This window comes from Euprymna scolopes, chromosome 45 (genome assembly GCF_053919585.1).
Source record: "Euprymna scolopes isolate OS-2025 chromosome 45, ASM5391958v1, whole genome shotgun sequence".
Lineage (NCBI taxonomy): Eukaryota > Metazoa > Mollusca > Cephalopoda > Sepiida > Sepiolidae > Euprymna > Euprymna scolopes.
Genome location: NC_136526.1, coordinates 13,613,143 through 13,639,777, shown reverse-complemented (window position 1 = coordinate 13,639,777; position 26,635 = coordinate 13,613,143). Strand labels below are relative to the sequence as shown.

The following is a 26,635-nucleotide window of genomic DNA, read 5'->3' as shown; positions in this document are numbered from 1 at the left end:
AGCTGTCATCTCTCTCTCTCATCTATTTCTACGTTATATCACCCTATATGTTAGCTATATATCTCACTCTTTGTTACCTCTGTTTCTTTGTCTATTTCTCTCTCTTTGTCATCTCTTTGTTTATCTCTGTCTATTTGCATCTCTCTTTTTTATCTATCAGTCTCTCTTGGTTATTTATCTATCACTCTTTGTTATATCCCCTCTTCTCTCTGTTATCTCTCATCTCTCTATCTCTCTTACCCTTTTACTCTCTCTCTCTCTTACTCCTCCTACTCTCTCTCTTACTCCTCTTACTCTCTCTTTTACTTCTCCTACTCTCTCTTTCTCCTACTCCTCTTACTCTCTCTTACTCTCTCTTACTCCTCTTACTCTCTCTTACTCCTCCTACTCTCTCTTACTCCTCCTACTCTCTCTTACTCCTCCTACTCTCTCTCTCTCTTACTCCTCCTACTCTCTCTCTCTTACTCCTCCTACTCTCTCTCTTACTCCTCCTACTGTCTCTCTCTCTTTCTCTCTTACTCCTACTCTCCCTCTTACTCCTCCTACTCTCTCTCTCTTACTCCTCCCTCACTCTCTCTCTTACTCCTCCCTCACTCTCTCTCTTACTCCTCCCTCACTCTCTCTTACTCCTCCCTCACTCTCTCTTACTCCTCCCTCACTCTCTCTTACTCCTCCCTCACTCTCTCTTACTCCTCCCTCTCTCTCTATTACCCCTCCTCCTTCCTCTCTTACCCTTTCCTCTCTTACCCCTCCCTCTCTTACCCCTCCCTCTCTTTTAGCCCTCCTACTCTCTCTGACCCCTTCATTCTCTTACCCTTCTTTCTGGCTTAATCTTCCCTCTCTCTTACTCCTCCCCTCTTTTGCTCCCTCTCTCTTCTTCTTCACTCTCTCTGTCATCTCTTTTATCTCTCCCTATTTTGAGTCTGAATCCACCAAAAAAAATTTTTTATTCTTCTTTCCTGTTTGCAGAAGAGAGAAATTGTTCTATCGATAAAACATGGGAAGGGCAAGACCACTTCCCTGACATTGTAGAAAAGGATCTCCCAGATCACCTCCAGATCGGATCAGTGTTCCAGTTCCGTGTTACTGTGCTGCAGGCGTCTGGTATTTCACCAGAATATGCAGACATATTCTGCCAATTCAAGTACGTAAAATTTAATTTTTCAACACATTCAAATTCAGTTATGAGTTGCTTCGCATACAAGGTGGCCATGTTCAGTATCACGTGCTGTATATTGCTGTTGTGCTTAAAAGAATGACGAAACACATAAAATGACGAAATAACGAAACATAAAACTAACAGGGGTACCCGGTGTTGCCCAGGTGTTTGGAGGTGTGTGTTGAGCACAAGATAAAAAAGTGTTGGTAGGCAGGCAGGTTTAAACCCGTGACACGAAGGCGGAAAAGAAAGTGAATAAAAACGTGAACCTTTACCACTACGCCACGAAGCCACAGGAAGTAGAAAGCGTTCAAATTTAGCAATGTCAATCAAAATGTTGACTTGCTAAGTAAATGCAGAAATGAACGTTGGCTGAAGGCCAGTTCAGCTTTCCACCATTTCATTTATTTGTTTCCCCACGATGTTGCTGAAAAACCGGCTACCCACCAGAAGGGGAGAGCTCTCCAAATGAATAGCAATTGTCTGACATGAAGGGTTTTCCCCACATTGATCAAAGCTAATTGCTTTCATCTCTCTATCTCTCTTACCCTTTTACTCTCTTAGAACTGCACGCCTGTGGAACTCTGTTCCGTCTGCCTGCTTCCCACTTGACTACAACTTGGATGTCTTCAAGTCCAACGTTAACAAATTCCGAATGAACTGCCCCCTTAAGTAAACACTTCATCAAATCTCCGCACTAACGTACTGTACTTGCAATAACCCTTAACCCTGAGTGGCTTCCGGGCCTTGATAAGTGGTGACCACCATGTAAAAAAGAAAAAAAAAAAAAGACATCCTAGTACGAAAGGCCGCCGATGCCTTTGCATCACTTATACGAAAAAGACCAACAAACACGCGAGAGGATGGAATAGCGTGAATTTTATAAAGTCAATCAAAATAAATGCAGAGACGATGTCTGTTCGCAAATCGTAGATATTATGAAAAGTTGTAAGAAAATAGTAAACCTCTCGAGAACCCCCCCCCTCCGAAAAAGGTTTTGCTGGACATACAGAAACGCATGCCACTTTTGCATTTTATATATATATATATATATATATATATATATATATATATATACTAGCGGTGGTATCCGGCATTGCCCTGGTGTTTGTAGGTATCTGTTGAAAATCCATGGCCTCTGTTGAAAGTTTTTGCGAGACATACAAACACACACACACACAAACACATTTTCACTTTTATATATATAGATGATGAAATGTATAAGAAATATGGTTGGTATTTGTGGAGTTTTTTGGGGGAGGAGCTCTGTGCAAGCATTTTTTAAATTTAAAATCTGTAAAAATTAGTAAAAATAGTAGGCATTTGTTTATAATCAAATTTTCTGCAAGTTAACACCTATTTTTTTTGATGGAAGGTTTTGCATTGCGTTGGCTTTCTTGAATTACAGATCTTGGGTATGTATTACAATCTACATAGGTACAAAAAAGTTGTCAAAAAACAAATATATAACAAATAAATTTTATCAAAGGCAAGATAAGTTACTCTTCTACCTAACTGAATAAGTTTTTAGTCCTTTTATTTATTTTATTTTACAAAGGAGTCACCATTTATCAAGGCTCAAAGGCCACTCGAGGATAAGGGTTAATGAGTGTACAGTAATCAATGGGACAATATCGTAGTAATCGTTAGTAGTGGAAATTTGGTGAATTAGATTACTTAAGGGGGACGGCACATAAAGAACTTGTTTACATTGGACTTGAAGACGACCATATTGTAGTCAGCTGGAAAACAAGCAACCTGAAGAAAGTCCCACAGGCGTGTAGTTCTGAGAAAGAAACTTTGTTCATGGAATCTACGTTTAGGTTTAGGCACAGATAAAGAGTGGGGGAAATTATTGATAGTGGTTTCAGCTAGATGATGACTAGGGCTATGACAAGAGAATGTTCTTATCATTGTTTTGACCCTTGATTATATATCCGACACAGTTAGACACCGTTAATCAGTTGAGAACCACATCACTCTATCTAAAAACATATAAGATATTAACGGGTATATACTCGAGAGTCAAAACAATGAAAAGAATATTCTCTTATGATAGCCCTAATGACGACTACATGTTCTTCTTGATTCTTGACCACTGTACACTCATTATCCCTTTCCTCGAGTGGCCTTCGAGCCTTGATAAGTGGTGAATCCTTTGTAAAAACAAGTTGAAGACTGATCTCTTGAATTTTCAATTTGGATCAGTGTGACTGCCGAGTGAAGATCAACCAAAGATTTTTATTTCCTGTTTTCTTTCTCTCATACTCTGCCAATCCATTGTAGTTCAGACAATAAAAATGCACAATTATACTTTTATATATATACCACTGTCGATTGTTTGTTTATTTTATTTATTTATTTATTTTTTTAATCACAACAGCATATATATACCACTGTCGATTGTTTATTTATCTTTTTTTTTGTTTTTTTAATCATGACAGCAATGTACAACCATCGTTCATCTCTTAATCTATTATTGTATCAATATTTTGATAACCCTGACTCCATTGTAACTGTTGTTGGCTGGGGTGAGGGGGTAAGTGTACAGGGTGGTCCGAAAGTAACTCCCTATTCTAAAATAATATATATTTGAAGTATAATTTCTCCAATTAACGAATATGAGAAAAAAGTATATTACATGGACTTTTCTTTAAAATTCAATATGGCCACCACCGTTCGCCACCAGCTTTTCAAGTCGATCATGAACCGCATCAACTGATTTCACAAGAAACTCTTGCGGGGATGGAACTAATAACTTTACATATTTTTCGTTCAAGATTAAAAACCAAATTCTTATAACAGATGTGAAAAGAAAGGAAAGGCATAGATTTAATTACCACACAGAGACATTTGAATAAATTATAATTTTTTTTTTGCACAGTGATCACCACTTATCAAGGCCCGGAAGCCACTCAGGGATAAGGGTTATTGCAAGTACATTACGTTAGTGAGGAGATTTGCTGATATGTTTACTTAAGGGGGCGGTTCATTAGGAATTTGTTAACATTGGACTTGAAGACAACCAAGTTGTAGTCCGGAGGGAAGCAGGCAGACGGAACAGAGTTCCACAGGCGTGCAGTTCTAAGAAAGAAGCTTTGTTCATGGAATCTGCGTTTTGATTTAGGCACAGATATAGAGTGGGGGAAATTTTTCACAGTGGATTCAGCTAGACGGGTGTTTTTCGTGAAAGATTGGCGAGGGGGGACCAGAGATTGGAGTTCAGACGAGCATCTGCCATGGAAATAACGATAAAACAAGGACAGGCTCGCAACGTCTCTTCTGTGGGAGAGAGGTTGCAGGGTAGAGAAAAGGGCATCCCCCACTAAGCCACGAAGTCTATTTTGTACTCTGTCAAGGCAGGATAGGCTGTTTTTAGCAGCTCCTGCCCAGATATGGCAACAGTATTCCATCCTTGGACGTACTTGACTTTTATATAGATAGAGAATTGCATCCGTAGTGAGATATCTTCTGGAGCGGTAGAAGGATCCCACCATCTTTCCAGCGACCTTGGCAATTATTTTAGAATAGGGGGTTTCTTTTCGATCACCCTATATATTAGAGTGTCCATGCTGTAAGGATGTCATCTAGAAACCACACTACCAGTTACATTTCTCTTCAATGAGGGATTAATCCCTTTGGTAGGTTTGACAGGTTTTTGATGTCATTAATTCTGGCGCCTTTAATTCTCTCTAGAAAAATAATTAGTTGGACTGCGGAAACCTGAAAAGTAGAAAACAAACATTTTATATTTTAAAAAATTATATATAACTTATTTTAATTTAAATTAATTCAATGTTTTTAAAATTATGTAAAACTTTTTATTAATTAAAATTAATTTAATATTTTAAAAACTACATATGACTTTTCATCAATTCAATATTTTTTAAATTATAATTTTTCTTAATTTAATAGTTTAAAAATTATATGTAATTTTTTATTAATTTAAAATAATTTAATATTTTAAAAATTATATCTTTTATTAATTAAAAATAATTTAATATTTTATAAAATATATATGTAACTTATTAATTAAAAATAATATTTCAAATATTATATGTAACTTTTTATTTATTTTAATATTTTATAAAATTATAACTTTTTAATTTTAAATTAATTTAATATTTTTAAAATTATATAAATTTTTATTAACTTAAATTAATTTAATATTTTTTAACTTAAATGTAACTTTTTATTAATTTAAATTAATTTAATATTTTAAAAATTATAGTTTTTTATTAATTTAAAATAATTTAGTATTGTATAAAATTATATATAACTTATTAATTAAAACTAATTTAATATTTCAAAAATTATATATAAATTATTTATTTTAATATTTTATAAAATTATATATAATTTTTAATTTAAATTTACTGTTTTCAAAATTATATAAATTTTTAATTTAAATTAATTCATTATTTTTGAAATTATGTTACTTTTTATTAATTTAAATAAATTTGATATTTCAAAAATTATATATAATCATATATAACTTTTTATTTATTTGAATATTTTATAAAATTATAACTTTTTATTAATTTAAATGAATTTTAATATTTTATAAAATTATGTAACTTTTTAATTTAAATTTAATATTTCAAAAATTATATATAACTTTTTATTTATTTTAATATTTTATAAAATTATATATAACTATTTGATTTAAATTAATGTAATGCTTTAAAAATTATATAAATTGTTATTACTTTAAATAAATTCTATATTTTAAAGATTATATATAACTTATTAATTGATTTATTTTATGTTTCGCTAAGATAAGATTCACAAGTCAGCAGGATAGCACATCCCAGCATCTAGAAAAAAAAAAAAAAAGTTAAACCAAATATAATGATGATGATCGTGAGCAAATGCCTGTATTATTTGGAATTTGTCAGATATAATTTTGTGCCTTATGATTTAAAAAAAATTTTTTTTTTGTATTTTACAGTTTCCTTCACCGACATGATGAAGCTTTCTCCACAGAGCCCCTTAAGAATACTGGAAAGGGACCACCTCTTGGATTCTACCATGTGCAGAATGTAGGTTCCTTCTTTTTCTCTCTCCCTCCCTTGTAATATGAAAAAAATTCTCTCTTTTGCAAAATGAAAATATTCTCTTTCTTTCTCTCTTGTAAAATAAAAGATTATCTCTATTTGAAATGAAAAATGTTCTTTTTCTCTTTTATCTCTGGTAAAACGAAACCTTCTCTATCTCTAGTGAAACGAAACCATCTCTATCTCTGGTGAAACGAAACCTTCTCTATCTTTGTTAAAGCGAAACCTTCTCTATCTCGGGTAAAGCAAAACCTTCTCTATCTCGAGTAAAGCGAAACCTTCTCTATGTCTGGTAAAGCAAAACCTTCTCTATGTCTGGTAAAGCGAAACCTTCTCTATGTCTGGTAAAGCGAAACCTTCTCTATGTCTGGTAAAGCGAAACCTTCTCTATGTCTGGTAAAGCGAAACCTTCTCTATGTCTGGTAAAGCGAAACCTTCTAAGCGAAACCTTCTCTATGTCTGGTAAAGCGAAACCTTCTCTATGTCTGGTAAAGCGAAACCTTCTCTATGTCTGGTAAAGCGAAACCTTCTCTATGTCTGGTAAAGCGAAACCTTCTCTATGTCTGGTAAAGCGAAACCTTCTCTATGTCTGGTAAAGCGAAACCCTCTCTATGTCTGGTAAAACGAAACCTTCTCTATGTCTGGTAAAGCGATACCCTCTCTATGTCTGGTAAAGCGATACCCTCTCTATGTCTGGTAAAACGAAACCTTCTCTATGCCTGGTAAAACCAAACCTTCTCTATGTCTGGTAAAACCAAACCTTCTCTATGTCTGGTAAAGCGAAACCTTCTCTCTCTCTCTCATAAAATGAAAAAAAAATTACTCTTTCTATCTTTCTCTGTTTCTCGTAATATAATAACAAAAAATAATTTTTTTGTTTTAGTTCACAGTAACAGTAACCAAGTCATTTATTGACTATATCAAGAACCAACATCTTGTCTTTGAAGTATTTGGTCACTACCAACAGCATCCCTTGCATGACCAAGCAAAGGAAGTGCCATTGTTGTGAGTTGATTTTTTTTTCTTCGTGTTTTCATTTCATTTCATTGGATGATTCAGAATATTTTAATTAAAATTATCTATTTTGTATTATTATATAAGAAGAACTGTGTGTGTGAGTTCGTTCCCTATGTATTCTAAAATGGCTGGGTCGATTTTAATGAAATTTCACACAAATGTACTCTATTTATCTGGCAGTGTTCTTAGGTAGGTTTTGTATAGGAAAATCTTCAATAAGTATCGATAATAAATAATTGAAATAATCTAATGAAAGAAGGAACAGGCGATTTTGATCAAAGTCAACACCTTATACAGCCTAACATCACAAGTGCATTTGAGAAGTTTTATCACTACATAAACAGAAAAGCCAGGCATATAAAATCAACAGTAGGTTCTTTGATATGACCGGGGCACATTTAAAATGAATGTTTCTGTTTAGAGCACAATTGAAATATAATACTTGACTTTTGCATTTTATAAAAATAATTTGATAAAATTGACAGTAGGTTCTCTACAGTGCAATGTATTGTGAACTAAGCGATTGCAGGGAGGCATGTGAAGCTTCCTCCCAGTGCACTATGCAATTAATTGATTTGGTTGAAAACTATTCGATTTCACGGATTTCGATGACAATAAAAATGTGGGAGTGTGAAACGTTCGTTGATCATCATTCGATCCCGGGCAACATCAGGGCTCCCTGCTAGTGGGCTGCAGGAAGTAACGTTAGATAACAGGAAGTAGAAAAAAGAAAGTTGCTCCTTCTCTCTTTGTTTTGGTATTTGAGTAGAGTCTGACACATTCTGAATGGGTGAGTAGATAGTTTAGGTTGACAGCTAATACATTGTTGATGGGTGAACATTTAGAAATCTGCATTTCACATGGCCTCCAGCTGTCCTGACACCACCTGCCGCTGGATCAGTTTGGTTGTGACGAGAGAGTGAGGCTGGCTCTGTGCAAACCAGCTTCACATTAAACAAACTCCCAGGGCATGTTATCCATTATTCCTAGCGTGATAAGATGGTCTTTGTCATTCCAACGGACAAATATTACTTGTGAATGATTCATCTCAACCGATACTTGCTGCAACTGAACGGCACTTCTGCAGTTTAAAGCCCGTTTTTTCCATGAGTCTTGCCGAGCGAATGACGGAAACTGGCAGATTATACCAAGCAAACGGAGGTCAATAAAAAAAACGAACAAAAAAGAAAGAAAATAAAACAAACAACCTACAATTTTAATGTTTTATTTATTTTATTTTTTTTCGGCAACTGTTTTTTGTTTCTTTGAATTTGTGAACAAATGTATTATTTGGTTAATTTGTGTATGGAAAGTTATTTTGGTATTTTTTTTTTTTTTTACGGCCTGCCCGAGCGTAGTATAAACACCTCCAACCTACCCATGTTAAGAACGGCTTTCGAGGTTAGAGTGTTTCTTCTGAAAGCCGTTTTTAACATGGGGAGGTTGGGGGTGTTTATACTGGAATTATTCATTTTCCTTCCTTGTCACAAGACTTATTACTTGAAGAGACGCAATGGTACTCTGCCCTTCCTTTTCTTTTCCTTTTAAACTCTTTCCTTTCCTTTCTTTTTTTTCCAATTTTTACCGTTTGTTAAGTTTGCGTCTCTTTTTGCTCACTCGGTGTAATCCGGCAGTTTCCGTCATTCGCCGGGCACTGCCGAGCAAGACTCACGGAAAAACAGGCTTTAAACTGCAGAAGTACCACTGAACTATGGCATTCACCCGAAGTGAGTTCAACACATCTTTTACTGCTATTGCATTAGGGAAGCTCATAATGAATGCACAACATTGACACTTACTGGCATAAAGTGCTCCAAGAATTCATATGTAAATTCTTGCATTGTTTACCTATCAGCTATTGAAACACTTTACGTAACAGAGCGTGGGCGTATGTATGGCAGCTGCATGCAAATGACCAAGCCGTGTGTGAGATGATGTCACGGCAAGGAAAAAAGAAAAAGGTTATAAAAAGAACGTGTACACAGATTGGTAATCATATTAGAAAGAATCACAAACATTAGAAACATAAGTGACGTCTCAATTGTAACAAGAAGTCACGCATAGTGGGAGAATGAGGAATAACGGTTTCCTTTCTCAAAACCTGAAACAACAAATTGAATTTCTTTTCTATTCTTTGTCTTTGTCTCCTTTGCGATGGAGTCTACAACGTGTTGGGTTCCTGCATGTTAACCTGTGTGTAAACATATATAACGTTACATTTAAACTATTAAGCGTCAAATTTGATTTTACAGTATTGAGGTCAGGCTACAGGAAGTAGCTCCCTTAAAAAAAAAAAAAAAAAAAATTTTCGAGACTGGCCAATAGGCATCTCCTGTCTTTGTGATAATCATGTTTCATTTTTGTTAACTCCTTACGTCAAGTGGCTTCACACCTTTTCTGGAGCTATTTTCATTAAAAAAGATATCAGTGCTTCATATATCATCAATTTTGTGGACTACAATCTACTCTGGATGCAAATCGGTGAAAGTTTGAATTAAAAATTATTTCTATTGCATTAATTTAATTATCGAGCTTTAATTTATTTCCAATCCGTGTGAATTGCAAATCTATTTCTTTATTTTCTTTCACAGGTTTAATCCCAATCCTTTCTACTCCAACTTGCGGCCCCCACCTCGACGCAGCTTCCCAATGTCTCTGCCTGTGTCCAAACCAGTTCCCTCACCAAAATTCGGTGTCATTACCCCACCGAGGTAAGCAACTTGGTATTTTTTTTTTAGGCAGTCAGCTTCTGTTTTCATGCACACACACACACACACACACACACATATATATATATAAATTTGCACCCAATTCAACCCTGTTCTCAGCGCAGTTGAACCTTCACCCTCATAACCTGTTTACAAAAAAAAAAAAAAGCCGTTTTTTGCTGAAAGTTGATTTTCGCTCTTCATTGAGAATTCCGTTTTCTAAAATAAGGGTTGTTGCCTGATGAGGTCTCTAGTTCGTAAATACTGGTAGACCGAAACATGCTCATGACTGTGTAGCAACAAACTACTGCTTATGTAAAGACAAATTTTAAAATATATATATATATGAGTTGAATATCAAATAGAGCAGCAAGTCCATGGGAACATGTATCAGAAAGAACAGTTGGAAATAAGTTGTTCACCATCCAAGACGACGATGCAATTCCTACAGCTATGTACTTAGAAAAGAGAGCTATTAAACCTGACATAGTGATATGGGACAAGAAGAAGAAAGAAGCAACCTTAGTAGAAGTTAGTGGCCTTGATAATTGTTGTGTTTACTAGTGGATTTTATCCTGCGTAAGTCTTCTTTTTTTTTTTTTTTTGAATTCTGAACACTGCTGTTGTGTTTTAATAGTGGATTTTATCCCGCGTAAGTCTTTTTTCGAATTTCCGTCGCCACTGTTGTGTCTGCACAATTAATTAACAAGAACACAGAAAGTAAAGGTATACAATAATATATTCGGAAGAAAAGTTATATACATATTTACATATACCCGGTGAACCAAGTGCAAGAGAGATGCAAACAATTGTACCTAAAGGAACAGTTGAATTATAAAAAAAAGCTTTCACTTAGAATGTAGCATACTCTGTCGTATTTTTGTAAAAAAAATATTAAATACTGAATTTAGCAGCAAGTCCTAGGAACATCTATCAGAAAGAACAGTTGGTAGTAAGTTGTTGACCATCCACTATGACTACACAATTCTTAGAGATACATACCTAGACTATGGAGCTATTATCTTTAACCCTTATCCTCGAGTGGCCTCTTGGCCTTGATAAGTGGTGATGCCTACGTAAAAAAAAAAAATTAAACCCCCTTTTTTTTTCTTTTCTTTTTTTTTTGTTAACTCATGTTCACCTCTTACAAAGCATATCGCCACTTGGACGTAAGGGGCTACTATTTGGTTTCTCACAAAAGTTTAGCAAAGCCATCCTCCTTCCATGGAGAAACCTTTGATTTCAAATGTGAAAGAGAAAAGGTGGTTAAAAGGCTGTTTCTTTACCAACAATGAAGATTTGCCAAATTGGGGAGTCAGCTGCTTCAATACTGAAGTCATACTCCATCCTACAAACTTCAAATATTGCAGTATTAAGAATATATAATGTTCAATTGAATTTTTTTTTAATTCTTAATGCTGCAATATTCTAAGTTATAAATTTATTATATTTTTACTAGAATATCTTGTCTTTCAGTTTCAACAACTAGTCATTTTACTTTTCTAAGCTTAATTTTAACCATATTACTTTTCATGCTCAAATTTTTCTATGTAATCTATGATTTTTCCAGGCTTTGCTTTGAAATATTATTTAATTTTTTGTGTTCAATGTCATATGCATTGTCAACAATCCATAAAAAAAATTATTACCAACTTCTTTAATTAATTAAATAAAAAAAATCAAATAAGACGTAATTAAGTAAATAAAAAGAAAGAAGTGAACGTAGCTATATCGCCCCCTGGTGGCAAGGCAAGGTGTTACCAGAGTTGAAGGATGATAATCGTGTTTAGCTTAAGGTCATTCGTTTGTGTCTGTGTGTCCACGTGTAGAGAACTAAGTGCCGTTAATATTACCTCGCAAAAATATTTTATATTCAGTAATTTGTGATCTAGTTCATCTCATTATTCATTTGTAAGAGTTTGTCTGCGAACTGTCTTCTGTGTCTTAGTCATGCACTAACATGCTAGCCAAAGTTTTTTAAGATCAATAGTTATAATGCGAAACTGGTTGACAGGTAGTTATTTGAACAATTGAACGTGTGGTGCTTATGACTGTTATGACCGTTTTCCATTCTAACTGAACAGAATGAATGCACAAGTTCTTTTGAACCAAAAACAAAACAAAAAAAAAAAACGCTTTAAAATACATTAAACCACAAGAAACTTATCCGAGCAGGTAGAAAAGTAACTTTGGTAACATTTGTTATATATTTGTTTTTTTGACCACTTTTTTTTTTGTCTATACTATAAAATGCCCTAATATTTTCTTTTTTTGTTTTTTATTGCTCTCAGTGTTTCTTTTTAATATTACAAAATATATATTATGTTTGCTTTTATATATATATATATATATATATATATATATATATATTATGTACAAAATATATATATTTTTTTTTTTTAATTTGCTTTTGGCGTTTGTTTGCTTTCAAGAAAAAAATATTTTTTATCTAAGTAATTTTTAAAAAGTTATTTTTTCAAATCTTTTTATTATTTCAGTGTTTTTTATTTGCACTAATATCTATAAAAAAAAAATTATTTTCTTTTCTTTTTTTGTCTTTGTTTATTTTTATTTTGTTTTTAGTCCTGTATCGGATTTAGAACTTCCCCAGAATTCACTTGTTATGAATATAGATAAAGCTTTAGGAACGTGGTAAGCTTTTCAATACGACAGTGCTCGATTCTTGCATCTGATGCTGCTTTCTTTTTACTAAACTTGCTGTTTGATCAACTGACCAACTCTCCAGATGGCTGCTAGACCAATCTCTGGTTTCATACTTGAACCAGACTGGTTGTCTTCTTTCCATCTTTCTAAGAATGAAGTTTTAATCTGCATTTAAATAACAATCTGAGATTCATCTGCTTGCCATTCATATATTAACATCCCTATCTTTTTTCTTTTAATTCATAACAATATTGTTATTTTATTAATTGGAATCCTTTTTGAGATGAGTGATTTGTATGTCTATTTATTTGCGGACTGCTATCCTCATCTTTGAAGTTGTTGTTTCACAACGTTTCGGCAAACTATTCCTCTGGCCTTCAGGGACCCGTGGTGCAGTGGATAAAGGCGTTGAGTCTCTACACTTCCAGGTGAACATTATCTGAAGATAGCGGTTTCAATCCTACTCAAAGCCGGCCAGAGGATTATTTGGCCAAAACGTGGTGAGATGGCAATAACTATGGAAGGCAGTAATTGCTGAGGATACAGTTAAGATTCAACTTTCCTATCCCGTCAGAGTTAAACACCTGATCAAGGCCAGAGGAATAGTTGGCTGAAACGAAACAACAATGAAGATGAAGATAACAGTCTGCAAATAAATAAAAAAATATTGTTGATTTTAAACATTCAGAAATTTATCATGCACAAGATGTAAAGGGGGAATAATAGCCAATGTAAACGCTTGAAATATGGTTTACTACTGGTTAATATCGACAATTGTTTCTTATTATCATAAGTAATAGTGGGAGGAAATCTGAGTGTAAGAGTAAAAAATCTAAATGTTGCTAATCAAAGATAAAATATCGAACAATTAAATATTAAAATTAATTTGAAATATAATTTTTACAAAAAGTAATTCACTGTTTGAAACACTCAATAATAAATCTATATATCTATAAAAGTGAAAGTGTCTGTCTGTGTGTGAACATTTATTTCCCTATGCAATAACTCTGTCAATTTTAAGTCTACAGACTCGAAATTTGATATACAGAATACCGTATCTTTGTAATCGGTTTTTGGCCAGAAATTTGGCTGTTAAGGGGTCAAAGTTCAACGATTTGACCTTTGAGAACTCTACCAAACTTCTCCACCAATTTGGGGTCTAAGCACTTGAAATTTTAGATATAGGTACCTTGGACATGGATCTAACTTAATAACTTGATTTGATCTCAAAACAAATGTTAAGGGGTCGTAATAGGGGTCAAAGTTTTAAAAAATTTACTTTTTTTTTTTTTTCTTTGCTCAACATACATCTCCAAACGCCCGGGCAACGCCAGGCTGAAATGCTAGTAAATTAATATTTAAAAGTTAGGAAGATCAGAAGATTGTGAAATTGTTTTTAATAAATTTTGCTATTCATTAAAAATAAAATTCAATTTTTTTTTTCAAAATTTTCAAATAAAATATTCATCTTCAGGAAATTGAACAGTTTTTTCTTCTTTTTCTTCCTCTTATATGCCATGGTGGTGGTGGTAATCCTTGGCCTGACTTAAAATATTTGGAATTAAGTCAAAATGATGTTTGTCAGATTATAGCATTTTAGCATCTGTCAGACATGTAAGAAACAAAAAACAACAACAAAAGAACAAACTGTCCAATTTCTTGAAGATAAATATTTTATTATTCGAAATTTTTAAAGAAAAAATAATTTCAATTTTATTTTAATAAAAATCAATATTTATTAAAAACAATTTCACACTCGTCAGGTTTTTCTAACCGTTAAATCTCAATTTATTATCGAGTCTTTCAAACAGTGAATTCCTTTTATTATACATAGTAATGATTTAAAAAGTTCAAAATAAAAAATTACTTCTGCGCCACCACCAAGAATTGAAACCAAACCATTTAGCTTACGATTAATTTTTCCTTTGACGTTAATGCCTGAGCGATGAACACAGTTGCTGAAAGGCTCAAGATTAAAACATGAACCAATAGCTATTACGTTATGCATGCATATTCGTAATGCCATCGTTCGACTTTCACCTGGCAAATTTCATTTTTTTTTTCTTTTCTTTCTAATTTTCACACTTTTGCACCAATTTTCCCCAGATAAACGCCAAATATAAAGTCTCACATGGGTTTGAATACCCTATATATTAAGTTTCATGTCTCCAGATTTCTTAATTTATAATTTTTATTTTTTTAAGAATGCAATAATTGATTAGCAAAACAGAATTAACTGTCTGCATGTGATTTAAAACTGGATTAACAAATAATAGAGTAACACCAAAGAAATAATAGACTGGCGCTATTTTAAGACTAACTATACAACCAGGCATTACCTGGTATTCATTACTCTTAAAATGTGTTTTGTAAATACGTCTATGCTAAAAGCAATTATGGAAATCTAATAACTGAAGTCAATAATCCTTATCCTTGTTTGAATTTTCTTTGAAGGTGATTATTTAAAAATGTCTACATATTACCACATTGCCAGACTGGACTAAGTAGTAAGGGGAGTACTCCAATATTTTTCCCAATTCCGATACAATTACTGATTCCAATTCTTTATAAATCTCTAAATATTTAATTATAAAGTTGTTACTCCCCCCCCTCACGATCACCATAAAAACACATCTTAAAGGTGCATATGTTGTTTCTAATGTAAAAACACATTGGGGGGGGGGGCTCTATAGATTTTAGTTTTTTACTGGTCGTTTAAAATCAATAAATATTTATTATTTCATTATCACTACCAGCAGCGGTAAGTTTTATTTTAAACAAAATCAAATAAAAAAAAAAAAAATAATAATTAAAGAAATCGTTTTTGCCATCGGAAAATAGACACAAATTTTTCCGATACCAATTCCAATACCCCAACATGTTCAGATTTTTCCAATTCCGACTAAGTGTTTTTTTTTGTTTTTTTTTTAATAACGTGTAGTGAAGTCTTTTTTTTTTTTTTTTTTTTTTTTTTTTTTTTTTACATAGGAGTCCTCACCTATCAAGGCCCATAGGCCACTCGAGGATAAGGGTTAATGAGTGTACAGTAGTCAATGGGACAATATCGTAGTAATCGTTAGTAGTGAAAATTTGCTAAATCGGATTACTTAAAGGGATGGCTCATCAAGAATTTGTTTACGTTGGACTTGAAGACGACCAAATTGTAGTCAACTGGAAAGCAGGCAAACAGAAGACAATTCCACAGGCGTGCAGTTCTAAGAAAGAAGCTTTGTTCATGGAATCTACGTTTAGGTTTAGGCACAGATAAAGATTGGGGGAAATTATTGATAGTGGTTTCAGTTAAACGAGTTTTTCATGAAGGTTTGACAAGTACATTAGTCTACAACAAATGACATGGTGCAACAATAACAAAGGAAAATTAGCTTGTCGGAATCAAACATTAAAACGCTGTTCAGGTCCAACTTTTAAAATCTCACATGATAACTGTACGTGTTAGATAAAAAAAAAAATGTTTTAAAAGTGGACGTAGTATATCAGCGTTTGGCAATGTGTGCAAAAACGACAATTTTTTGGGTTTATTATTTTTCCTTTTCAAGTGAATTTGGTTGGTGTAGGTAATTCAGGAATTAACATTTGCATTGCAAGTGGGAGTTTGATTTTTTTTTTTTTTTTATGTAAAATATTTTTTTTTGTTTAAATAGATTACATTCTCTATTCAAATAACCATAATTTGTAACAAGATATCTTTATATTACTCCATGTTTATATGTGTTTGCCAAGTGGCATCATACAAAGTATCAGCAGCAGCTAACTTGAAGTATCAGTATTATTTATAAACAAGGCAACTGTTTTTTTTTTTGTTTTTTTTTTAAATATAGATGTTGGAGGTAAATTGAGAAGCAGTAAAAACAAAAAAAAAGTGACATTACTTTCGTATGAATATTCATGGTATGATAATCCAAAGAAAACAAGCAAATAACTCCTCATCCGAAAAATTTAAGGCAGCAAAACTTTATATATATATATATATATATATAGGGTGGTCTTTTTTTTTTTTTTTTTTTACATAGGCATCACCACATTATCAAGGCCAAGAGGCCACTCAAGGATAAGGGTTAAAGAGTGTACAGTAGAAATTGGACATTATAGTAATCATTAGTAATGAAAATTTGGTAAAGTTGATAACTTATATGGAACGGCTCATCAAGAACTTATTTACGTTAGACTTGAAGACAACCATATTGTAGTCAGCCGGAAAGCAGGAAAACGGAAGACAATTCCACAGGCGTGCAGTTCTAAGAAAAAAGCTTTGTTCATGGAATCTACGTTTAGGTTTAGGCACAGATAAAGAGTGGGGGGAATTATTGATAGTGTTTACAGCTAGACGAGTGTTTCTTGTGAAAGTTTGGCGAGGGGGGACCATAGATTGAAGCTCATTCGAACACTTTCCATGAAAATAACGATACATCAGAGACAAACTCGCAACATCTCTTCTGTGAGATAAAGGTTGCAAGGACTAGAAAAGCGGTAAATTTGTCAAACAATGATTTATTTTTACAAAGTTTTTCAAAGGCAAATGTTATATTATACTCATAGATACTCAAAATGTCGTCCGTGCACTTCACTGCAGCGTCTTAACCTAGAAATCCAAGCTCGTGTGGCGTTTTGAAGAGCTTGGAATGATATCCCACAATAACTTGTGAGATATCATTCCAAGCTCTTGCCAAGCACATTTTCAAGTCATCAATAGAGTGTATGTCACGTCGACAGTTTTGTGTCCCTTTTAATAACAAGCTCCAAGCACAGTAATCCATGACATTTAGGTCTGGACATTTTGAGGGCCAATCTTCCGGTACAATGCAATCAGGAGTAGATTGCCGAAGAAACTGAATTGAAGCATTTTATTCATGATCTAAGCTGACCTTCAAATTTCCCGCTTTTCTAGCGACCACCCTGTATTTTTTATTATGTAAATCCAGTCATGTCTTACTATGATGTGCAGACCATTTCGATCATAATCGATATCATCAGGCAAGAAATTGAAGAATTAAAGATTAAAAAATTAAAAATGGTTTAAGTCCATTTTCAACTTTAAAGGAGATATACTTTGCCATGACTAACATGGAGCGAGGTTAGGAGATCTTTAACCTCGCTCCACACCAGTCATGGTAAAGTATATCTCCTCTAAAGTTAAAAATGGTCTTAAACCATTTTCAACTTTTTAATCTTTAACTTTTTTCTTGTCTGATGAGATCTATTATGATCGAAACGGTCTGCGCATCGTAGCAAGATATGACTGTATTTACATAAAGAATAATATTTATATATATATATATATATGTTTTGAGAAAAAATAGAAAAACCGAATGAAATTAAGATAATCAACGTTTCGTCCTTATTTCAGAGGACATCTTCAGGATATTGAAGTAAAAATGCAAGAAAAGAAAAAGTCATAGATCATACGAAAAAGAGAACAGTTTTTGAATCCTACCCATGTCGGGAAGGACAAACATATGTGTGCGTATGTTCTCTTTTTCGTATGATCTATGACTTTTTCTTTTCTTGCATTTTTACTTCAATATCCTGAAGATGTCCTGAAATAAGGACGAAACGTTTATTATTTTAATAATTTCATTCGGTTTTTCTATTTTTTCTCAAAACATAACGTAAACCACCACTGGTATTTTTATTTTTTATACATATATACATATATATATATATATATATATATTTTTTTTTTTTTTTTTTTTTTTTACACAGTGATCACCACTTATCAAGGCCCGGAAGCCATTCAGGGATAAGGGTTATTGCAAGTACATCACGTTAGTGAGGAGATTTTATGAAGTGTTTAATTAGGGGGGCGGTTCATTAGGAATTTGTTAACATTAGACTTGAAGACATCCAAGTTGTAGTCCGGAGGGAAGCAGGCAGACGGAACAGAGTTCCACAGGCGTGCAGTTCTAAGAAAGAAGCTTTGCTCATGAAATCCGCGTTTTGATTTAGGCACAGACACAGTGGGGGAAATTTTTCACAGTGGATTCAGCTAGACGGGTGATTTTCGTGAAAGTTTGGTGAGGGGGGACCAGGGATTGGAGTTCAGACGAGCACCTGCCATGAAAATAACGATAAAACAAGGATAGGCTCGCAACATCTCTTCTGTGGGAGAGGGGTTGCAGGGTAGAGAAAAGGGCATCCCCCACTAAACCACGAAGTCTATTTTGTACTCTGTCAAGGCATGATAGGCTGTTTTTGGCAGCTCCTGCCCAGATATGGCAACAGTATTCCATCCTTGGCCGTACTTGGCTTTTATATAGATAGAGAATTGCATCAGTAGTGAGATATCTTCTGGAGCGGTAGAAGGATCCCACCATCTTTCCAGCGACCTTGGCAACAGACTTGATGTACGTGTTCCATTTCAGATCAGGAGTAAAGGTCAAACCCAGAAGCTTGTCAAAACACGGGGCCTCACCCAGACGAGAGCCATCCATCACAATTGATGCCAGCTGGGGATCAGAGCGTTGATGATGTAAGGATAGGAGTTTGGTTTTAGATGCATTAAAGGTAACTAGCCACATCTTCCCCCACTGAACCACGCGCTCGAGATCAGAGGAGAGAGAATCCGAGAGAACTTCGTCATTTACAGCCTTTGATGTGTTGCCGTAGATGGTCGTGTCATCAGCATAGATGTCAACGAATGATTTAAGTATGTGTTTAGGGAGGTTATTGATGTAGATCAGGAAGAGAGTTGGGCCGAGGATTGACCCCTGAGGGACTCCAGCATTTATATTGCAGGCCTCCGATTTTTGTCCATCTACCACTACTCTTATGAGCCTATCGGAGAGAAATGATTTAATGATTGAGAAAACATTTCCAGTTATACCGTAGCTGGAAATCTTGTGAAGTAGACCCTTATGCCATACTTTGTCAAAGGCCTTTGATATGTCAAGAGCAATTGCCCTAGAAAGGAAGCCTTTGTCAAGAGATTCACTAATCCTGTGGGATATAACCGTCAGCACATCTGCAGTAGATCTTGCAGAGCGGAAACCATATTGTGTGTCACTAAGAAGGTTGTTTCTGCTGAGGTGGTTGACTATTTCTCTATTTAATATTGATTCCAGTAACTTACTCATAACACAGAGAAGACTTATTGGTCTGTATTGAGAGGGAGATGACTTATCACCTGAATTCTTAAATACAGGGCAAACTGATGAGGTCTTCCAGGGGGTCGGAAAGCACTTCTCCTTAAGGCAGCGCTTAAATAGTTTCGTGAGTATGGGAGCAAGTTCTGGTTGAAGCTTTTTTAACACTATAATTGGGATGCCATCAGGTCCAGTTGCTTTACTGGAATCTAGGTTTTTTATTAGCTTGGCGACCTCATGCACGGATATTTGTATATTACCTATATATATATATTATTTTATAGAGGGATTTGGACCGGAAGTGCAAAGTTTAATTTAATTTATTAATACTTTCAAGGAACATTGCTCATAGTACTGTATATATATAATAAACTCAAAAGGTATATTTATCCTAGAGCTATATTAATATTGAGTGAATTTGTTTTTGTTTTCTCCTTTTGAAACTGATTCATAACTAACAATTATTGATCTTTATCCTCAATATATATATATATATATATATATATGTATATGCTAGCAAAAGTACCCGTTGTTGACTGGGTTCAAAAACAGCCTACAGAAAATGGACTCTGATTTATGAAAGTGCTAGCGAGGGGTACCCGGTGTTGTCTGGGTGTTTGGAGGTGTGTGTGAAAACTCCGGGGGGGGGGGTAAAATACAAAAAAAAGAATGTTTTGGTAGGTAAGTATGAGGATCGAACCCAAACCGTTGAGGCAAAGTTGGAAATTAAAGTGTGAAAAAAAAATAAAGAGTGCAACGGTTTTAACCATTGGGCCACCGCTAGATGCTAATGGAAACTCATTTGAATTTATTTAATTACTTGGGTTTGGCAAGTGCACGTTTTAATGACTTAATGAGGTCAAGTTTGACTGCGGGGTAGTATTTCATTTACTGCGGGAACGCTTTTTTTTATTTTTATTTTCCGAAGATGTTATAGGAAAAAGACTAACCCACATGCGGCAAGCGACAAATGTTGAATATTTATCTTCCCGAAGTCGAGCAAATTAAATAGACAGGCGAGCTCCGTTGTTAACTGTGAGATATTACGATTTATATGTGATATAAAAAGTTTTAAGAAGTTATGAACTGACTGACCGCTTCTCTGAAAAAAGCTTTTTGTAGACATACAGAAAAAGCGAACACACATATATACATTTTCACTTTTATATTTATAGACTAGTGGGGGGTACCCAGCGATGCCCGGGTGTCTTGAGGTAAATCAAAACTCCGGGGGAGGGGGGGTTAAATAATAATAAAAAAATGTTTTGGTAGGTGAGTATGAGAATCGAACCCGTACCCTTGAGTTGGAAAAAAAAAAATGTGAAAAAAAAAAACGTGCGATGTTACCATTGGGCCACCGCAACATACAGCGTAGACGTGTTTGAATTTATTTATCTAACTATAACTATAAAAACAGGCGTGCGTAATAAAAGTTAACTTTGCTGCTTCCATTTGACCTAATTAAGAAGGTCAAATAGAAGTCACGCAGCGTCAGCGTCTGAGTTTGTTTATTGAAATTTGACTGTCTGATATACAAGATTGATCAAAGCTGATTGCTTCTGGACGTTTTTCCCGGCGCAATGCCGCGAACACGTCCGTTTGAGTTTAGTTTCACTTTATTTATACTAAAAAGCCCAATCAACATGCAAGAAGCCAAAATAGCAATAATTTTGTAAAAATCGACGTAAACAAATCTATACGCTACGCGCTTTCCTAATTCCTAGATATTATTATATAGGACCTATATACACAGTTTTAAGCGATAGTAAGGACCCCGGGAGCGTGTGCTCGAAAAGCCTTTTGAAGGCATACACGAAATGGTCACACACATTTTGCCTTTTATATATATAAATGATAGGTTATGAAAAAAAAGGATTGTATATTTGGGTTGAATTTGGGGGTATCAAAACCAAAGCAAAATATGATGAAAGTAAAAATAAAATAGATAAACCCCATAATTTATTATACCATACCTGTTCACACTGAAACATTTATCACAATATTCTGTAAATCTATATTAAAAAACCTTGTTAAACTTTGTGACATATTTCACTTCTATGGAGGTCAGGTGCGAACGAACAAAGTATACTTATGCAGGTAGATATGAAAAGTCTTAAAGTTTGTGCCTATTTCCATTTTATGGAGGCCAGGTGCGAACGCAGACCCCAAAATTTTATTATACCATCCCTATTTAAGTTAAAGCATACTTATCAAAGTATTCTTATGTACATCTATATCAAAAACACTTGTAAACGTTTTTTTTTTTTTAATTTTTAAATTTATTTCCATGGACGCAGACCCCACAATTTTAATGAACCACCGTTCTGCCAGATCAAACATACCCATTCCTGTGTCTCAATACATCTTCTATCATTATATTTAATCAGTTTTTTAAAATGGTGAACCATATAGGAGCCTATTCGTGACCAGACACACACACACACACACACACACACACACACACACACACATTCAGCTTTATGTTATAGATGTATATTGAGTAAAACGATTCATAATTTTGAATTAAAAATCAGTTTCAAAAGGAAAAACAAACAAAATCAGTTGATTTTGTTTTTTCCTTTTGAAACTGATTTTCAATTCAAAATTATGAATCGTTTTACTCAATGTAGCTCTAGGATACCTATACCTATTGAGCTTATTATATATCTGCAGTACACTGGGCATTGTTTTCTTTTAAAAGTATTAATACATTCACTAATACATTAAAATAAACTCTGCTCTTTAAGACTCCAGGTCTAATTCCCTGTATGAAATATAATATACTAGCGGGGGTACCCGGCGTTGCCCGAGTGTTTGTTTCCGGGACGGGGGGGGGGAGTTTTAAAAAATGTTATGGTAGGTAAGTAGGAAGGATCAAACCCGGAGTCATGAGTAAAAGTAGGAAAATAAAGTGTAAAAAAAAACAAAAAAACAAAAACATCTGCAACGTTAACAGTTCGGCCACCAAGAAAAGTCCATTCCAGTTGTTTAGGAAAAAAAAAAAAACGACTACGGTAGGTCGGCGCGAACGTGAAAATATAATGTGAATTGTCCAGCACGCTAACCACTACGCCACAGAGCACTGCAGCTTAGTTTAGTGATTTTAAATAACTTCACATGAAAGAACTACGAAGCCAAACCGGTGTTCTCTTCTCAACTGTTCCTTGTGCACGATCCCCAAACGGTGTTAAGTGGTAGCAGGGGGAGGAGGAATTTATTAGAGAGAAAATATTTTACCACTTCCATTGATCTTAACCGATTTTGGCCGTGACTTCTCAGCAGAAAAAGTATAGAAATCTAAGATTATCGAGGAATTTGAGAACTAATAAGCCTATAACACACCTCAGATATTGTTCTGCCGTTTGTGCATATTATATTTCCATGAAATATCTTGATTTTTAATCCTATTAATGTCAAAATCAGACGGGAAAAAATGAGTTCATTTTATTTATATAGAGATTAATTATTATAGTATAATATATATTTAATTATTATAGTAAATAATTATATATATATATATATATATATATATATATATATATACACAACTTGCAGGGAAACTCGACATTGTCTGGGATTGAATGATGATCAGTGAATGGTTCACCTTTCTATATTTTATCGTCATCAATATTGGTGAAGTCGCCCATTTTTCAATCACATTGATTGATTGACTACACTAGTTGGGGACCCATTGTGGCGCAGTTTCACATTTCTCTATGCAGTCACTTAGTCCACAATATATTCTAGTTTATATTGCACTCTGGAGAACCTACTGTTGATTTTATAAAATAGCTTGAAGTTTAAAATGCAAAAATCAGCTATCATGGTTCGGTTTTGCTCTAAACAAAACATTCATTTCAAACGTCATATCAAAGAACCTACTGTTGGTCTTGTATGCCTAGCCTTTCTGCTTGTGTGGTAATAAAACTTCTTAAATTCACTTGTGGTGTTAGGCTGTATAAAGGTGTTAACTTGGATGAAAATCGCTTGTTTCTTCTTTCATCAGATTTTTTGGATTATCGATACTTATTGAATGCATTCTGATACAAAACCTATCTGAGAACACTGCCAGGCCCATAATGTACATTTGTGTGAAATTTTAAAATATCGGCCCAGCCATTTAGGAGTCCATAGGATGTGAACTATGTCACACACATACATACAGAGTTACTTTTATACAGTAGTAGAGATTTGACTGCCGTTAATCATAACATCCTGCACTAATGATTCCCAAAAGGATTAAACACTAGTGTCTCTAGGTATTTAATTATTATAGTAAATAATTATAAATATATATATCTATAAAAGTAAATGTGTCTGTGTGTGTATCTGTCTGTCTGTGTACATTTCCCTATGCAATAACTCTGTCAATTTTAAGTCTACAGACTCGAAATTTGATATACAGAGTACTGAGATTTGGGAAAATCGAGGTGATCGGTTTTCGGCCAGAAATTTGGCTTTTAAGGGGTCAAAGTTCAACGATTTGACCATTGAGAACTCTACCAAACTCCTCCAACAATTTTGGGTATAAACACTTGAAATTTTAGATATAGGTTCCTTGGACATGGATCTAACTTAATAACTTGATTTGAGACAAAACAATAAATTTTAAGGGATCATACTAGGGGTTGAAGTTAAAAAAAAAAATTAACCCTTTTTTTTTTTTTTTTTTGCTCAGCATACACCTCCAAACACCCAAGCAACGTCGGGCTGAAATGCTAGTATATATATATATATATAATTTCTGTGGAAACATGGTTTTTTAGTTATATTTCACCTCTTCTTTATATCAATCCTTTAATTTAAGAAGCTCAATGTGATTACAGAGCATATAACAAATAAATGACAAAAGTCTATATTCCAAATTTCAAGAGGTTGACCATCTTACAATTTATTCCTTTAAGTACGTTGACATGCATAATTCTTTACAGCACCTGTTTCATCGTGAAAAATCATTCATTTGATATATATAATTATTATATCAATCGATTAATCTATTCTGCCATTAACTCTTCAGAAGAAAAAGCACCTACCAATTCATTGTAAGAAAATCAAATGCATATGGGCGAAAGTTGGGAGAGTAGTTGCAATTACCTTTTACTTTTATTTTTTCTATTACGCCATGTTTTCAGGTGCTGTCAAGAATTATGCATGGCAACATACTTAAAGGAATAAATTGTAAGATGGTCAACATCTTAAAGTTTAGAATATAGACTTTTGTCATTTGTGTGTGTATATATATATATATATATATATATAGTAATTTATAAAATATATATGCCGATTAAGCTGCATTGAATATTCCGCGTTTCATCCACTCTAGGACTCCTCAGGCTTATGCGCGAGTCCTAGAGTGGATGAAACGCGGAATATTCACTGTAGCTTAATCGCCATATATATTTTATAAATTACTAACTAGCTCTACCTACGTATTGAGCACTTTTGAAGTAAATACTTAAAGTTTACACATAAATCTATACTTTCGTACATTAATTTTATGTGAGTAAATTAAGTAGTTATATATATAGTCTTTGAAGTTTTTAACCTTTAAAACTATACAAAAAATTATATTTTTTTATCATTCGTTAGAAAACCATCCAGTCAGTAAGTCATTTAATCACCTGCAATCACTGCATCAACTCGCTCTCGAATTTACTATAGTTCTAATAATTTATTTTTTAAGGGATCATTAGTTGTTTATATTTTTTAAGGGATCATCAGTTGTTTACCATGAAACACTGTTTCGGGGATTTATATATATATATATATATATATATATATATATATATATATATAGTGTAGTATAATAATTCTCCAAGTTCTAAATATCAGGTATTTTTCAGTTGGTCGTTTATTACTTTTCAAAAGTCATCCATTACAATATTGTTTCGTATTGCGACTAACAAGTCTGCAAAATTATGTCTTTGTTGCATATTTAGTCACGTACTGTTCGGATGTTTACTTTTTGAAAACTTATAAAAACGTCATTTTTGACAACTTATATGGTCCGTGTAACCAACATGCTCCGCCGCTCCTTCTCAGTTATATATATATATATATATATATGGGAATGGTACTGCATATCAGTGTGTAGAAGTCTTCTGACTTTTCTGCCAAAGCATATTTGCGAGATGAACATGTAGAAGACTGAGTTACAGAATGTCTCACAACTCAAATACTATTTGGCATTCGAACGCTTCGAGACCTTCCGGGTGACTTTCTTTTTAGTGCCAACCTGTAGTTCTGAGATTTTCAACGCATAGCTGTATTGATGTTCTATCTGGAACAGCATCATGGCGTCTTAATTTGTTATGAACTCTGAAAGATCTTCAGTCTTCAAAAACCATTTTTTACACTAAAAGCACAATGGCTGCTGCAAGGAAGGTTGGCTCCCTCTACCGTGCTAGAAAACTACTTACGCCTGACAGTATCCTATACCTCTATAAGGCAACCATTCGCCCATGTATGGAGTACTGTTGTCACATCTGGGCTGGTGCATCTGCTTTATGTCTCTCGCTCCTGGACAGGGTTCAAAAGAGAGTCGCCAACCTGATAGGTCCTGAACTGTCATCTAGGTTTCAGCCTCTGTCCCATCGACGAGATGTTGCATCCCTCTGCCTGTTCTACAAATACTTCAATGGTGAATGCTCTGACGAACTGCAAACACTTGTACCTCCCCGACGTAACTACCCCCGACAAACCCGACAAGCTACTAAGTCTCATCCCTTTACAGTAGAGATCCCTAGGTGCAAGAAAGTCTTTTACTCCAATAGTTTCTTCCCCAGAACTGCGGGTCTTTGGAACTCCCTTCCGGGATTCTGCTTTCCCAACTGCAACGATATGCAGAAGTTCAAGTGTAATGTCAACAAACATCTTTCTACTCATCTCCCTTCATAATGGCCCTGCTAATTAAGTCCCTGATTGTAGCCC

General features: G+C 34.2%; 1 protein-coding gene across 50 annotated transcripts in view; it reads left to right on the top strand.

Moving 5' to 3' along the window:
• The window catches only part of LOC145269265 (kinesin-like protein unc-104), a 649,720-nt gene that overhangs the window by 501,645 nt on the left and 121,440 nt on the right, over positions 1-26,635 (top strand). For 29 of the 50 annotated variants that reach the window (XM_080124931.1, XM_080124935.1, XM_080124927.1 and 26 more), the window contains 4 exons: positions 970-1,144; positions 6,111-6,201; positions 7,100-7,221; positions 9,825-9,944. In XM_080124931.1, coding sequence (XP_079981057.1) covers positions 970-1,144; positions 6,111-6,201; positions 7,100-7,221; positions 9,825-9,944 — 508 coding nt within the window. Of the gene's footprint in view, positions 1-969; positions 1,145-6,110; positions 6,202-7,099; positions 7,222-9,824; positions 9,945-12,524; positions 12,594-26,635 lie in introns of all 50 variants that reach the window. The other 21 variants (XM_080124920.1, XM_080124904.1, XM_080124897.1 and 18 more) reach the window with 1 other exon arrangement.